The sequence below is a fragment of the Aquarana catesbeiana genome, linkage group LG02, assembly GCF_042186555.1.
Source record: "Aquarana catesbeiana isolate 2022-GZ linkage group LG02, ASM4218655v1, whole genome shotgun sequence".
In the NCBI taxonomy this organism is placed as follows: Eukaryota; Metazoa; Chordata; class Amphibia; order Anura; family Ranidae; genus Aquarana; species Aquarana catesbeiana.
Genome location: NC_133325.1, coordinates 457,701,789 through 457,718,280, shown reverse-complemented (window position 1 = coordinate 457,718,280; position 16,492 = coordinate 457,701,789). Strand labels below are relative to the sequence as shown.

Here is a 16,492-nt window from a genome sequence, read left to right as displayed (position 1 = left end):
TGACAGAATGAGGATTTGTGCGTTTATAAACACACATCCCCGTTCTGGTTCTTGTGCCTGCGATCGCATGTGGCCGGCGGACATCACAGCCGCCGGCCACGCACATCGGGTCCTCTTCCATGCAGTGGGCGCACACTCGCCTGCTAGAGCTGTTTAAAGGGCCGATGTACAGCTACACCGATTTGTGGGAATGAGCCGACCTGCCGCAGTATAATGACGGCAACTGGTCAGCAAGTGGTAATGCATATAAATGGGGTTTGATTTTCTAAAGGAGCAGAGCATGTTCACTTTTAAATTGCATTTTTAATTTTTTGAGATAAAAGAAATGTAAGAAATTCACTTTGCAAAGAACATCCAGTCAGGTGCAAGGAATATAACAAAGCATTTTTTTTTTTCTTGCACGATTGGATGACTGAAGTTGCCACAATTTCACCTTATTTACTAAGCTAAGTGAATTTCCTCTTTGCAAAGTGAATTTTTACAATGTTAAGTGAATTGGGGTGAAGTTGTGCTATCTTCAATCATTCAAGCATGTGCAAGAAAAGTTTTTTTACATTTCCATTGCACATGACTGGGTATTCTTTGCAAAGTGAATTTTCACATTGAAAGCGAAAATTATCTACACCTTAGTAAATCATGGACAGTATGTACTTAATATCAATATTTGATGTGGCTTTAAAAGTATAGCTTTTTTATTTATTTATTTTTTACAGCATTCAGTTTCCCTATAACATTAGTGGCGAGAGCTCTCGGAATTTGGGATGGGTACCTGTCAAAAACAAGAAACCGCTCCTCCTCCCCCTTGAAAGGTGCCAAATGTGGCACTGGAGGGAGGGAGGGGGGGGGCAGATAAGCAGAGCTTCCACTTTTGGGTGGAACTCTGCTTTAAATTAATAGAACTAGTTTTTTCTATATTATCCACCTCCCCCCGCAGAACTTCTTTTATGCCAATATATGCATTCTGGCGGCCAGAATCATTGAACCAACTTTCTCCAAGGCCATGCTGTTATAGTCCTTTCTTAGCCTATAAATGGACAAAGAAAGGAGATGCAGCACAGTGGTGAGCTCATCTCCATCAATCTGCTATCAGCCTGCTTCTTTGAGGGCACATGAACTGATTGGCTCCTTTTTCCAGTCACACTCCTGCTCTGCTGTAAATGACCTGCAAGATGTTGATGCCAAGTCTAATACAGGTACTTACTATATACAGCTTGCATTTAAGAAAAATAAATGCAATGATGTATTAAAGCAGAGTTCCACCCAAAAGTGGAAGCTCCACTTAGCTGACTCCTCCCCCCTCCAGTGCCACATTTGGCACCTTTCGGGAGGGAGGGGGGCCATTCAGAAAGCACAACGCACTTCGCACTTGCCCAGTAGGGAACCATTTTTGGAGCCGAAAGGCTTCACTGCCGATTTCCTTTACCATGATTGACAGCGGCAGCACTCGAGAGCCGATGGAAACAAAGGGCTGGGGTGTCAACACCGCTGGATTCCAGGACAGGTGAGTGTCCTAATATTAAAAGTCAATAGTTATAGTATGTGTATCATCATGGATTGTGGAAAATTTTGCATTTCATTGGGAAATCAAGGTCCCAGAGTCTGGAAGAAGAGTGGAGAGGCACAGAATCCATGTTGCATAAGGTCCAGTGTGAAGTTTCCACAGTCAGTGATGATTTGGGGAACCATGTCATCTGCTGCTGTTGGTCCACTGTGTTTTATCAAGTCCAAAGTCAGCGCAGCCCTCTACCAGGAAATTCCAGAGCACTTCATGCTTCCCTCTGCTGACTGGCTTTATAGAGATGCTGTTTTTATTTTCCAGTAGGACTTGGCACCTGTCTACACTGCCAAAAGTACCAATACCTGGTTTAATGATCATGGGATCACTGTGCTTGATTGGCCAGTAAACTCGTCTGAGCTAAACCCCATAGAGATGCTGTAAGGGTATTGTCAAGAGGAAGATGAGAGACACCAGACCCAACAATGCAGATGAGCTAATAGTCACTATCAAAGCAACCTGAGCTTCCATAACACCTCAGCAGTGCCACAGGCGGATCGCCTCCACGCCACGCCACATTTATGCAGTAATTTATTCAAAAGGAGCCCTGCCCAACTTCCAAGTATTGAGTGCATACTGTATGGTACATGGACATACTTTTCAGTAAGCCAACATTTCTGTATTAAAAAATGTTTTATTGCTCTTATGCAATATTCTAATTTTCTGAGATACTGATTTTTGGGTTTTCACTAGCTGTAAGCCATAATCATCAAAATTAAAAGAAAGAAAAGCTTGAAATATATCACTCTGTGTGTAACGCATCTATATAAAATATATGAGTTTCACTTTTTGAATTGAATTACTAAAATAAATTACCTTTTTATAATATTCAAATTTTATGAGATGCACCTGTATATGACATAGAATCCTGCCTATGTATCTTTTATCTACATATATTACCAAAAGTATTGGTTTGCCTGCCTTTACACGCACATGAACTTAAATGGCATCCCAGTCTTCGTCCGCAGGGTTCAATATTGAGTTGGCCCACCCTTTGCAGTTATAACAGCTTCAACTCTTCTGGGAAGAGTCCACAAGGTTTAGGAGTGTGTCTATGGGAATGTTTAACCATTGTTCCAGAAGCGCATTTGTGAGGTCAGGCAATGATGTGGACGAGAAGGCCTGGCTCACAGTCTGCACTCTAATTCATCCCAAAGGTGTTCTATCAGGTCAAGGTCAGGACTCTGTGCAGGCCAGTCAAGTTCCTTCACCCCAAACTCACTCGACCATGTCTTCATGGACCTTGCTTTGTGAACTGGTCCAATCCATTTGGTGGAGGGGGGATTATGGTGTGGGGTTGTTTTTCAGGGGTTGGGCTTGGCCCCTTAGGTCCAGTGAAGGGAACTCCTAAGACGTCAGCATACCAAGACATTTTGGATAATTTCATGCTCCCAACTTTGTGGGAACAGTTTAGGGATGGTCCCTTCCTGTTCCAACTTGACTGCGCACCAGCGCACAAAGCAAGGTCCATAAAGACCTATTTGATTGACTCTTTACTTTTGTCTGCAGTTTTCTTATTATTATAACTCTGGGGTTGATTGTATATCCATTGACAAAGATTTGTGGACATTTGGGATGAGCAAATCTAAAGGGGTTTGCGTCACAGCTAGTTTCGCAAAAATACCCTCAAATTTGGGAAAATCCCACATTTTCTCCAAACCTCACTGAAGTCTCTGAGGTTAAATAAACAAACTATTCCTTTTGTGGGCTAATAAACAAACAATTATCAAAAAAGAGGCATAGAAAGCAATGTACCAATGCCAATTAAAAAAAAAAGATAGCATACAGCAGAGAGGGCCTTTTTATGTGGCTTTGAGGTCTGTATTGAAGATATACAGATCCTTTAAATTACAGGTTTGTGGGATGTGTTAAAACTGTACATGGTTTTATTGAACCACACAATGTTCATTGACAGCCTGAGAGAAAACATAGTTTGGCAGTGCATGTTTGCCTGTAGAATCGTTTGCTTTTAAGGGCCCATACACACTGAGTTAAAAAAAAAACGCTTCTGCTACAGCAGTTTATCTTTTTTTTTTCAGCCTTTTTTTAAGCAGCTCAATGTTATCCTACTGTTTGTGTCCATGCACATTGGGAGATTTAGAGACATATTTTAAGCTCAGCGAATCCATGTACAAAAATGCTCTATATGAGAGTTTTATTCTGCCAAAAGAACTGCTGTTTTTTAAGACCAGTGTGTATGTAAGTGTCTTACATATAGAAGCACACCGGTCTGATTCATTCTACCTTTTTTAAGACTTTTTTGTGTAGTTTTACCAGCAAATATTTCTTCCGACTGCTCATCCTAGTTATGTCCAGGATTTGGGAGTATGGAAAGCTCCCCAAACGTCTTCCTTTCTTATCACCTACACTCCCCTAACCTACCTTTTTCTCTAGCTAATAATGGCAACATCTGACAGTACTAACACAAACACAGAAGCAAATGTTCTCTCCAAACTGGGTCCACACAGTTCAGCAGTTTTGGCCTTTTTCAATCTTTCTGCTGCCGAAAATACTCTTTTGAACAACAACCTCTGCCTGCAAGCAGATAAGCTTTTGCTATTGAGTTTATATTCTTTTAAATGATTGATGGCCTTAAAATAAAAGAGACAGGACAATACACGTTTCACCTAGGCCTTAAAATTGAGGTTGAAAAAAGGCACAAAAAATAAAAGTCTCTTAAGTCCAACCTATGTACCTATTGATGGCAGTACACACAGGAAAAAAAACACACTGCAAAGGAGGCTGGACTGACCTCCTGACTGGGGAAACTGTGACCTGTGCCTTGGGGCAGTGCCGCCAGAAACATATGGAAGGATGTTGCCTGCTCTTCTCTGCAAGGTGCACTTGCAGTTCAACAACTTTTTCCTCAGTGATCTATTTGCATCTTTTTGAGTTTCCTCTTCTCCCCCCTCTATAGTACCTTCATGTGGTCTGCTGCTTTATCCCCACCACCTCTTCCTAACTGGAGACTACTTCACATTAAGCTCCAGCTGCTGCATATTTTCCATTTGTAGCTGCTCCCTGCCTGTTGTCTCCTGCCTCTGGCTTGACTGAGCCACCCTCTACCTCTGTGGTCAATCCCACCAAATTGTGAGATCCACCTAAATCCCAAGGTAGCTCTGAACCTAAATCTCATCTCTATTAGACACCTGACAATCAAACCTACACTCTATGGTCAAAAATATGTGGACACTGCTTTAAATTATCAAGATCAGGTTTATCTTTTTTAAGGAACTGTTTATACCACAGCATACAAAGACATTTAAAACAATTGTGCACTTACAACCTTGTGCAACAGTTTATGGAAGGCTCCTTTCTGTGCCCTCTGCACAAAACCAGGCCCATAAAGATATGGTTTGGTGGGAAAGAACCTGAGTACTCATACTGAACACCTTTTGCATGAATTGGCAGGCCAATTGCGGGTCAAGACTTCTTGTCCAGCATCAGTACCTGACCTCACATATGCTTATTTGGCTAAATTGGCACACATGCCCACAGACATACTTTAGAATCATGTTGAGAGACTTTCCAAAAGAATGAAGACTGGCATAGCTGCAATGAAGGGAGAGCCTCCTTATTTATCTCTGTGGGAATTTGGGAATTAGTTGTCCAACAAGCTCAAAAAAGTGTTTTGGGAGGTGTGCACAATTTTTGATCATATACTGGGTAATTCATCATATACTGGGTAATTCAGTGTCCATGACAGGCCAGGAATGTTGGCTGTATGTTTTGTTTGATACAATAAACCTTCGGTAATGCACTAGGCATGTGCATCCTTCTGTGTGCTCTTTTACAGTTGTCTACTAGATTCCCATGATCTGAGAAGGGCACATTTGACGAAGTATACATGAAAGAATGATGTTATTCCATTGCTTTTGATGATCCACTGCCCAAGTGGACTCTGAGGCAGAACTATATGTGCTGGAAGTGTTTATGTGTTTTAGCCCAGTTATGTAGTAGAACTATCTATCAGTAACTGTATTCCATGAAAATGTCTGCCTTAAGGTGATGAATATTGTCAGATCAGTTGTAGTACCCTTTGTATCACTGCTCCTTGCACTGTCTTAGTAAATACCTGGACAGTAGACTAGATAGTTTTTTGTTTTTTTTACTGTGATTTATAAATTACAAAAAGGTATTATTGGAATAGTGTGTAAGAGACTGATCTAACCTCTCCACTCCAGAAAAGGTTGTGGTAGCCCCTCTGATGTAGTAGCCATGGGAATACAGAACCATGTCCACCTCTTCTCCATAATGTGCAGGATAGTCTTGTGTCAACCTGAAACATAAAATATTATTCAAAAATTTTAATAAAAACATATGAGAATGTATGTGTTTTTTTTTAGTATATACTGTCTCTAGTATTTATGTTGTTTAGACCTATACAATTTTTATTTTTAAACCAGGTCATTTTAAAACATGCACACATATATAATATGTATATCATTTATGAATTGAAGCCAGCAAGTGGTGAGATTTAAGCAACAGCTCTAGTTTCCTTGGGAGAGGGGGGGGGGAGTATAGTGGCTCTTGGAGAGAGATGGATGGCTGAGAAACAAAACTATAGGTAAAGCTGATTATGATAATAAAATCCAGTGGTTGGAGGTAGCTTGGACCCTGGAAAGTTCAGTTCAGGCTTGAATGGGTTAGGAACAAGTTAAATGGGTTAAAGATGTATATAGCACTCTAGAGGTGCAGCCAGCTATGGAAGACGAAGCAGCTCTGTAGATATATAATGTGGAGAACAGCAGCGCTCATCTGAGTGCAGTATATTAAAATGATTAACCACCTGCTTACTGGGCACTTAAACCCCCCCTCCTGCCCAGACCAATTTTCAGCTTTCAGCGCTGTCGCACTTTGAATGACAATTGCACGGTCATACAACACTGTACCCAAATGAAATTTTTATCATTTTTTTCCCACAAATAGAGCTTTCTTTTGGTGGTATTTAATCACAGCTGGGATTTTTATTTTTTGCTAAACAAACAAAAAAAATGGAAATTTTTGAAAAAAAAAATCATGTTTCATAGTTTGTTATAAAATGCAAACAGGGAATTTTTCTCCTTCACTGATATGCGCTGATGAGGCGGCACTGGTGGGCACTGATAGGCTGCACTGATGGGCACGGATAGGCACAGTTAAGGTGGCACTGATAGGCACAGTTAAGGCGGCACTGATAGGCACAGATAAGGCGGCACTGATGGGGACAGATAAGGTGGTACTGATGGGCACAGATAAGGCGGCACTGATGGCCACTGATGGGTGGCACGGATGAGTGGCACTGATGGGTGGCACTGATGGGCACTGATAGGTACCACTGATGGGGGGGCACTCATGGGCGGCACTGATGGGTGGCACTGATGGTCGGCACTGATGGGCACTTATGGGCACTGGTAGGTGACACTGATGGGCACTGATAGGTGGCACTGATGTGCAGCACTGTTGTGGCACTGATTGTGGGCGCTGATGGGTGGCACTGTGGGCACTGATGGGTAGCACTGTGGGCACTGATGGGTGACGCTGGTGGGCACTGGTAGGCGGCACTGCTGCCTATTGCTAGGTGTCACTGGCAGGGGGCACCGATGATCGACGTGATCGGGACTGATGTCCCTCTCACGGCCACCGGTGATCGGCTTTTTTTTCCTCCTCATGCTGTCAGCATGAGGAGAAAAAATAGCTGATTACTGGCTCTGTTTACATCACATGATCAGCTGTCATTGGCTCACAGCTGATCACGTGATCAGGTGAGTCTCATAGACTCGCTGATCACCGAGCGCGCCGTGCGCCCCCTGCAGGGGGCGCGCAGGCCACTCGTGCACCGTCCCGGCAAAGCAGGTCCGCGCTGTTGCTGTCATTCAGCAATAGCGTGGATTTGAACTGGTTAATGATTAATTCATTAAGATAAAAAAATTAAAATAAGAATTAACTCACAGGGTAAGGGTTAAAATGGCTATTCACAAGGGGACTCCTTATTACAGCCTGAAAAAAGGAGCACGCATGCTCCTAACGCGCGCCTGCTGGCCCTGTGCCCCACATCCAGTGACGTCACAGCCAACGGGGAGACAACTGCCAGCTTGACTCAGAGCCTTGGAAACCCCTGCAGCTAGTGAGACAGCAGCAGCACTCCACACCACCAGCTATCTGGATCAAGACTACACAGCGAGCCTCCCCTTGTGACTAGCCATTTTGACCCTTACCCTGTGAGTTAATTCTTATTTATTTTTTTATCTTAATAAATTCATCATTAATCATTTTAATATACTGCACTCAGATGAGCGCTGGTATTCTCTACTAGTTTCCTGGGGCTCTTTCAAAGTGTTTCTATGGTCGTAATTAAAAGTCATATATCCTTTTCCACATTGAATTTTAATTATTTCTAGCCTACTCCTCTTAATCTATATGATGCTAAAGTTATAAAAACATGCCCTTTGAAGAATCATGTACATTTACTTCCTTGAATGCTGTGCCACATACAGTATTCATTATTCTTTGTGTATACACATTGCTGTGTCACATTTCACAAAGTCTACCTTCTGAACTTTAGGAGGAAAAGAAAAAAATGGAAGAAAAAAAATTCAGGAGATGGAGTCAGAACAGGAATCACTGATTGCAGGCAGCAATTTACCATGTGATAAGTAGTCCTTACAAATTAAAAATAAACCAAAGCAATGATCAGAAAAGAAGCTGAAAGATTTTTCACTTAAGCTTACCATATATTTGATTGTCAAAAATAACTATCGATTGTAATGCTATTACAATGCTGTTGTTATAAAATGAAAGTATATGCTATGACTAAAGATCTCTCTTAACAGTTTTTTCCTGAAAAACACCTGATTCGGAGGTGGGCTAGATAACACACACAGCTAAATGAGTTATAATCTTAATTAATCAGGTATAGAACATCTTAACTTCGGTAAGTGAATCTTATTCTTATTGAGTGATATTGACTTGCTGGGGCCCGAACCAACCAGAACATATCTTACATACGTGTTTCAGTACATGTTTAGCTTTGCTAGGTCTTGCAATGTTGTATGTGTTTGTGTGTTTGTTAAAAAATAAACATTAATTTATTATTATGACAAAGAGGGGTGTAGCCCTCGTTAGCGAGCCCTTTAAGCCACCCAGTTGAGCATCACAAACTCACCATACATCACCCCCCTCGTACAGGAAGTGGAAAGGAACTGGAGAACTTTGCCTTGCCTCAGCAGCCAGGGTGGAATTTGATTGGCTGGAGGAAATTAGAATCGAGGAGCAGGGGAGATCTGCCAGTCAGAGAGTGAGGCTGGGAGATGTATTGTGCAGGTTGTGCAGTGGTGAGAAGGCTAGAATAGGAGCTGGGAAGTGCAGTGTGCATGGGTGAAAAGTGTGAGGAATCCCAGGACACAAGCCAGAGGAAGGTGCTGGATTAAAGGAGCAGCCACCCAAGGTCAGACTGCACCCAGAATGACAGATGTCAGAGTGATGAGCATTCTCCCCACTGATCAGTAGCTAGTTGGGGTCCAAAGATAGCAGTTAAGCCCCAGTAGCTAGCCAATTTTTGTTGCAATCTGTTTTAAAAGGTATGTGCTATATTGATTGCTTTTTGCAATGTCCTTCTCCACTTGCCCAGTGTGTTTTGGCAAGGCCCTTTACTTTCTATAAAGGAGAATGAACACTAACTCAATTTACCTCTCCATGCTTTTGTGTTGTATTGAACCACTGTATTTGGATAGCGCCTGGTTAAGATGTATTGTTTTTTGTGTTAACCACCCCTCTTCTTAAAGGCTTTTTTGCCAGTTTCAGTAAAGCCCATTTTTTACCATTGGTGTGTCGGTGTGTTGTTGGGTCCATCCAAAGAATGGTTCATAATTAGAAATATTAGAAGAACCCATCATTTACCAGGAATGCCTGCGGGTGTGAGTGCTACATGGGGAATTGATCAAACTTCAGCAAAAAAACCTAAAAATCATAAGGGTACCAAAACATTTTCCCCCACCTATGTTCATCTTTTTACATAGATTCAGACAGACATATATTTATTGGGAAAAAAAACACACACAAGTATGTGTTTTTGTCTTTGTGCTGGCATAGGTCTTATTCAGATATTTAAAATCAATTTAGTGATTTCATCAATTACCTTATATATTACTTCATTTGACTTCTCTAATGTATAGCATATTGAATTTTGTATGAGAATACTGGTTAACTTTTTATTGATTATACATTTGTTTAATTATTGATGACCTTTTGACATAGCATATTTTTTGTTTCCTAGCAAAATCATATTTTTATGATTATCATTCTTAATATTATGTGAATGAAGGCCCAGTACAATATAGGACTAGGCTCTGGTCCCCCTTGCCATTCCTCACTAAATCAATTAAACGTGGAAAATAATGTAACTGCTTTTCAGCAAAGCCAATATAGCACCCTCTAGTGTGCTTCTAGTGTTAGTGTAGGCAAAATTAAAGGAGAAGTCCAGCCAAAGCTCGTTTGGCTGAACTTCTCCTATGGATCACAAGAGTGCAATTAGTTTTGCACTCCTGTGACACATTTTCAGCAGAGAGCGAAGTGAAGTCCGCTTCCTGCTGACGTCACAGAAATCAGTCCAGGCACCGCGTCATCCCACTCAGCGAGCTGCTGAGAGCCTAAACTGGGCGCTATCCATCCCTCCACAGCTCAATGCTCCAGTGAGCAAGGAGGGAGCAGAGCGGAGAGCTGCTGATTGACAGTTTGCAGCTCACTGCTCGGGGAGCTGTGAGAACCGAGCCATCGGCGGTGTTCCATCGCTCAGTTCTCAGTGTAGAGGCACCAGGGGACAGATGCAGCATCGCATCGATGCTGCATCCACCTAGGTAAGTATGAATATGGAAAAAAAAAAAACCTTTACTTCTCTTTTAAGTTTATGACTCATGGTAAGTTGTGTGTCTGTAATTTGGTTGGGTTACTGTAGGTCAGGCTGGATGGCTCTACAGATGCAGGTCTCTGGTACCCCCCCCCCCCCCGGATCGAAAAGCTTGTAGAAACTTCTGGAAGTTAGTGGGTGAAGGCCAGGATGTCCTGATCTGCATACTTAAGGGAGTCTGACCAATCCCTAGGCAAAATGTCCTTGCAGGGTGGATGGATCAGCCCTTACATATGGCAGAGCCTAGCCAGCAGGAGAGTCATGTGGAAGATGGAGTGCTGAGGAGGCATTCAGTGGCCTAGGAGGGGTCCCCTGGGTCTAGGGGGGCTTTGCCTCCAGGCTGGGATCAGGCTGGCTGGGGAGAATTCTTTCAGCGTCCGGTTTGAGAAGGATTCTTGCCTAAGAACAGCAGGGAGCAAGGAGGACAGAGTGAGTACATCAGCACACCCAGGGATTCACACGGGGAGAAACTGCCACATGTAGCAAGCTTTCAAAGGGCAGTGCTTGCTTAACCCTTTTATCCCTTGTCCTAGGAGATCTTCAGAGCAGCCAGGTGGGCTGGTGGACAAGTAGCCAGGAGGGCTGTAGTACCTACAAGCAGTGGAGCTGGGAGCAGTTCGACAGAGGAGAGGAGATACTCCTGCATGCAGTTTTGCCACATTTTGTGCTATTGTAGCCCCAGGTCTCTCCAGGCCTAATGGTGACCTCCAGAGTTAGGGACAACTGACATCCTTCTGTGTAGAGTGGGTTACGAGGCATGGTGGGTGCAGTGCAAGGTAGATTAATGGGCGCAAGACACTTCTTGAATGCAAAGAGATTTATTGTCTCTTAAACAGAACTGTGGGAGAGAGGTTTAGGACCAGGAAACCCTTTAGTAGTTGCAATGTTAATTTTGCAGACTCCGAGACTTCTATAGGCAGACAGCCATGCAGGGAAAGGCATCCAGCAAGACACTACATCTGCATGAGTAGGACCGTTGTCTCCTATGGCAACAATATTTAAACAGTTTCTAACAAAGGTTGTAATGAACTTATTCACTTCTTCTACAATCTCCTATTGTAGATCTTCACTCAACCGAGCTCCCAGTCTTTCACTAAACTTGCTGATCCACTACCACTGGATCCCCATAGCTCTTCCAATCTTCTCATTCAGTATCATCCTCAAGCGTCACCTCCACGTCCCTGGTTGGTGAGAATACTGCTCTGAAGCTTGCTTAAGCTACTCACAATGGTCTCCGGTAACAAGGTGGTTGGTCCCTTAGTGGCGACAGCTTCCCCTCTATCTCAGACCACGAAAGGTTCTCCGGTCGGCAGAACCTCCACTTCTGGTTGGACTGCAAGCTGCAATCCCAACCCTACGCTGCTCTCTTGCTTCTGGATAGGCCCTCAGACAGCCTAGCAGCCAGATGTCCCAGGATAGGCCTCAGGCTCTGGCCTAGCAGCCCAGGGCAGCACAACAAACGTCCACCCAGACAGCCGTCCAGGTAGCACAGAACCCCCCAATCACCTGACTTCACCAAAATAAATAGGCTCTCCCAACAGGCCAAGGGACCTAAGAAAATCCCTGCCCATTGGCTGAGACACCCCATTCATTCCTAATCTGTCCAATGCCCTTGTCTTATCTAATGCCACCAGATACCCAGCCATCTAGTGAAAGAAGAGATAAGTGCAGCAATTCCAGAATTAGGGCGAAATTAATTGACCACCTATAAATTGGCCAAAGCAACTATCACTTGGCAAATAAATTTACTAGCAACCCTGTCTAAATATCAGGGTGCTACACTATTTTCCAAAGGGGACTATAAGCTCCTAGTCCGCAAGGGACTTTTGCCACTGATCCTTAAAGAATTATTGTGTGCAGGAAGGAGAACTCCAGGATCTTGTCTTTGTACATAGGAAGGAAGTTGTCCCCATCAGTTGCTTCAGTCAAGTTGGGCAACCCATAACCCCACTTCCCCATCCAAGTTGTTATCCCTAATAAAAACAACAAAAACAAGCCCAGGGACGGATTTCTAGTGTCGGAGTGCAAGTGGAAAATGCATGTTGCCTGGCTGTGCAGGAATAGGGGAGCCAGTTACCAACAGCCCTTGCAGGGGTAAAGCTACACCAACAATGGTTTGACCTGTAGTGAACAGGTCAGACATCACAGTAACATGATTTTCTTCTTCTTAGGAGGGTTCTTGAGTAGACCTTGGGCACAATATCTTTTTTTTTCCAAATGGCTGTTCCCTGTTTCCAGGCATGGACTTTTTGGCCGTTAGATATGTGGTGGAGAAGAGCCACTTCAAAATAAGATGTCTCATTATATACTAACACTCTAAAGAGTAACAAAGGGTGAATAAATAATAATTTATAAAAGGGCATTGAGTATTTGTATTCAGAGCTTGTGTGATTGTAACAGGGTCAGCTGGCAAAAATAGGTGTGGACTAGCAAAGCTTGATGTATACTTTCTGTCCTTTTAAGCCAACTTTCTTGGCTTTTAAACATCCTCAAAACCCCCCTCCAACTTTGAAACCCTCTCCTCTCTCCCTAGTTAACATGATAGTCTTAGTATCACATAAACTAGGCTGGTGGTCATAACCTCACAAGATTTGGCTTGGGACAAATAGACTGAATCCTGATCTGCCTTATGCTGCATACACACGGTCGGAATTTCCGTCAGAAAAAGTCAGATGGGAGCTTTTCATCGTATAGTCCAACCGTGTGTGTGCCCCATTGGACTTTTTCCGTCGAAAATTCAGACAGACTTAGATAGAGAACATGTTCTATATTTTTCCGACGGTACAAATTACTATCGGAAAAACCACTCGTCTGTATGCTGTTCCGACGAGATTAGGAGAAGGAACCCAAAGGGTGGCGCACTGGCTAACTTCCTTTTTCTAGTGCCGTCGTACGTGTTGTACGTCACCGCATTTTTGACGGTCAGAATTTGGTGTGGCCGTGTGTGTACAAGACAGCTTAAGAGGAATTCCGTCGGAAAAACCTTCAGAGTTTATTCGGACGGCAAAACCGGTCGTGTGTACAGGGCATAAGTACGCTTAAGCTGGCCACACATAGAATACATTTCACCTTGTTGCTGATGAACTAGTCGAAATTTGCTCCTTGGGGACCTTGACAACCAGCGGCAATGGCTGTCAGAATACAATAGTCGCAGCAGAAAATTCACTCATCTGTACTATTTAGTATGGTTGGAGAAAACTGTTATTTTCTTTCAGTCTATGAAATCTATGTGTGTATGGTCAGCTTTAGAATCAAGAACTAGACTAGTAGGCAAACTCTACTTTGCCGGCAGTCTGCTTCTACATGTTTAGACCCAGAGTGGGTGAACCATTAAAGTAAATGTAAACTCTAACTTAATGACATTTTGTTTGCTAAATTATCATGTATCATAAACAATTGTCATGTTTTCTTTTAATAGAATACTGTTTTACCTTTTTCATTATTTTTTGTATATCAGCACTGTCAATCTTCTGCCGTCAGTTTCTGAACACTATCCCTGCATTTGGGACTAATGCTACCACTGATTTGGGACAATACTTTCTTTGTGGCGCAGAAAACATTCTGTGAACATATGCACAATGTTTGGCTGCTATGAAGAAATTTGCTTAGTACTCCATGTGATAGTGAGTGTGACTAAATGCAGACAGAGTGGGTGCAATTGTTTAAGGGCAGTCCAGTGCAACAGTAAAGCCCCGAAACAACCTACTTACTCTCAGGCCTGGTCTATCCCTGGGGAATTGTGTAAGTAACCATATAGGCGTATACCCTGAGGATGTGCATGCACACAAAATGCATTGGGTGGGGCCTTAAGTGCTGACGTCACGCCACTGCTTCTAGGTCTCAGATCGGTGGCCTTCTTAGACCCCGTTCTGGTGATCTGAAGTGGGATTTTTTAGGTGGATTCCATGTGCTCGCAGGAAAGGCTGTGATTGCATGCTAATGTTTAATACCTTTCCGGTGAGTGCATATAGGTGGAGGAACACTGCACTTCTGGTGACAGAGTGGAGGCATTTTTCACACTGGGGGACATTTTTCAAGGATCCTCTTATGTGGATTTGGGGACTTTATGAATCAATGGACAATTATAGAGCACTAGCACTTTAAAGATCACTTTGTTTGCACATTAGATGGTCTATGTATATTGTAGCACACCATATTGGTTGATGTAATTTAGTGTTTCAGTAATTCATGTGCTTTATTATTAATAGTTTAATTTTTATTGTATTCATATGTTAATCTGTTGCACTTTATATTGGAACGCTGCACATTGTTTTTGTTTTATTTTGATATAAGGTTGATGTGTCGCCATTTTTGTGCAAGCTGCTTCTTCCTCTAAGCACTCTCTTATATCTTTACTTTTAGTGCCTCTAAAAACTCACAAATGTGTAGATGCATTTTGTGTGCCATCTTTGTTCTCAATAAACAGATCTCAGTGACCTAAAAATCTGAACCTTTCACTGCTCTCAGCAAGTCTACAGTGTATTAAATGTTTGTGAAAAATATTTCTAAATTTATTTGTACTTACCAGCAGGCATACGAGCATCTTTTACTGTAACGGCAGCAGTAAAATTGCCATTCCCTGTCCAGTACTGAATCAAAGTACTGACTCTGAATTCCTGCCACCAAGCCATTATTAGAACAGGTCTGATACCTGAAAATGAAAAATAACAGGATAATAAATAGTAATTTTTTCCTTTTTTTTTCTGTCACATAGTATGAATGTTATAACGTTATCCCTAACATTTCACAATTCCCAAATTCCAAACCAGCTGTTCAGTATTTCAATTTTATGGAAGACAGATAGTGGGTGCTTTCAGTAATGATCCCAGCACAGAAATACCCAATATTCAAGTTAGAGGTAAGGATTCAGGTAAGGGGTAGGATTAAAGGGGTGCCTTATGAGTACACACATCTATTAAAAGGTTTGTTATGGAAATATTAAAGAGCATAATTGTAAGGCTACATATTAGGGTAAAATATTATGGGTTGCTCTTTTGGAGTTACTAGTATAGTATAGCTAAAGTGGAGCTCTGGGAAAACAGTTCTTTCTTAAAATATTTGTTAAGCCTTTCTTTAAAAAACTGCCAGCCGCTCTATTAGAGGCTGGCACACAACACTGTGTAAATCCTTTCTAAAAATGAGCAGTGTAAATAGCTATTTAAAGCTGTCTTCAGGCCAGTCACGTGACTCGCGGGCGCTTTTCAGCTCCGGCTACTGCAGGAGGAACCGTGATCTCCCTCTGACGTCAGCGGGGAGATCACGTGGCCGCTCGTCTCCTCCCGCAGAAGCAATGTCTCAGAGCTGTAAAGTGGCCACAAGCCATGCGACCAGCTTGAAGACAGCCGGAAATATGTAGAATGCTCATTTTTAGAAAGGATTTACACAGTGTTGTGTGCCAGCCTCTAATAGAGAGGCTGGCAGTGACAATTTTAGGTTTTGTATTTTCAATAATAGCGGCGGGGGGCGGAGTGGGAACAGAGAGGTCGCTGACAGGCAGGAAGGAGGGGGTGAGCAGGGCAGTGTATGATGGAGGGACGCACTTTGACCACGGTGATCAGGGCTGAGTAGCCCTGAGTTTCATGGTCAGAATAGAGAGGGCATACAGGAAGTGGCAGATTCAGGGCTTTTTTTTTACAGTTTAGAGGGGGGCAGATTACACAGCAAAGGCACTGTACTGTGTAATCTGCTTTAAAGGACCGGAAACTGTATTTTTTGGGGGGGTTAACAAACACTTTAAGGGGCCGCTGATAGTTTGGGGTCTCTGTTCCTTTCTTTTACCTCAACTTTTTAGATAACCTCAGCTCTGACACATCTAGGTTAAGCAGACAGAGATTGCAATGCTGTTGAGAGTACAAAGATAGATACTCTGCACACAACTATAACTCAATATCAGGAAGAAGATACCAAACTGATTAGTGAAAACAGAACTTGGGATATTATTATGAGTTAAAGTAAATGGTAATATATTCATAAATGCCAAATTTCACTAACAATCAACCACAATTCACTAGACAGTATGATCACGAACTTGTAGCAGTTTGGTGTGAAACCCA

General features: G+C 42.6%; 1 protein-coding gene across 1 annotated transcript in view; it reads right to left on the bottom strand.

Annotated features, from left to right (window-relative positions):
* Nucleotides 1-16,492, bottom strand: part of DPT (dermatopontin) — a 44,176-nt gene that overhangs the window by 6,686 nt on the left and 20,998 nt on the right. Inside the window, exons 2-3 of the mRNA XM_073615636.1 lie at nt 14,965-15,090; nt 5,727-5,834 (exon numbers count right to left, since the gene is read on the bottom strand). Of these exons, the coding sequence (XP_073471737.1) occupies nt 5,727-5,834; nt 14,965-15,090 (234 nt within the window). The remainder of the gene's footprint in view (nt 1-5,726; nt 5,835-14,964; nt 15,091-16,492) is intronic.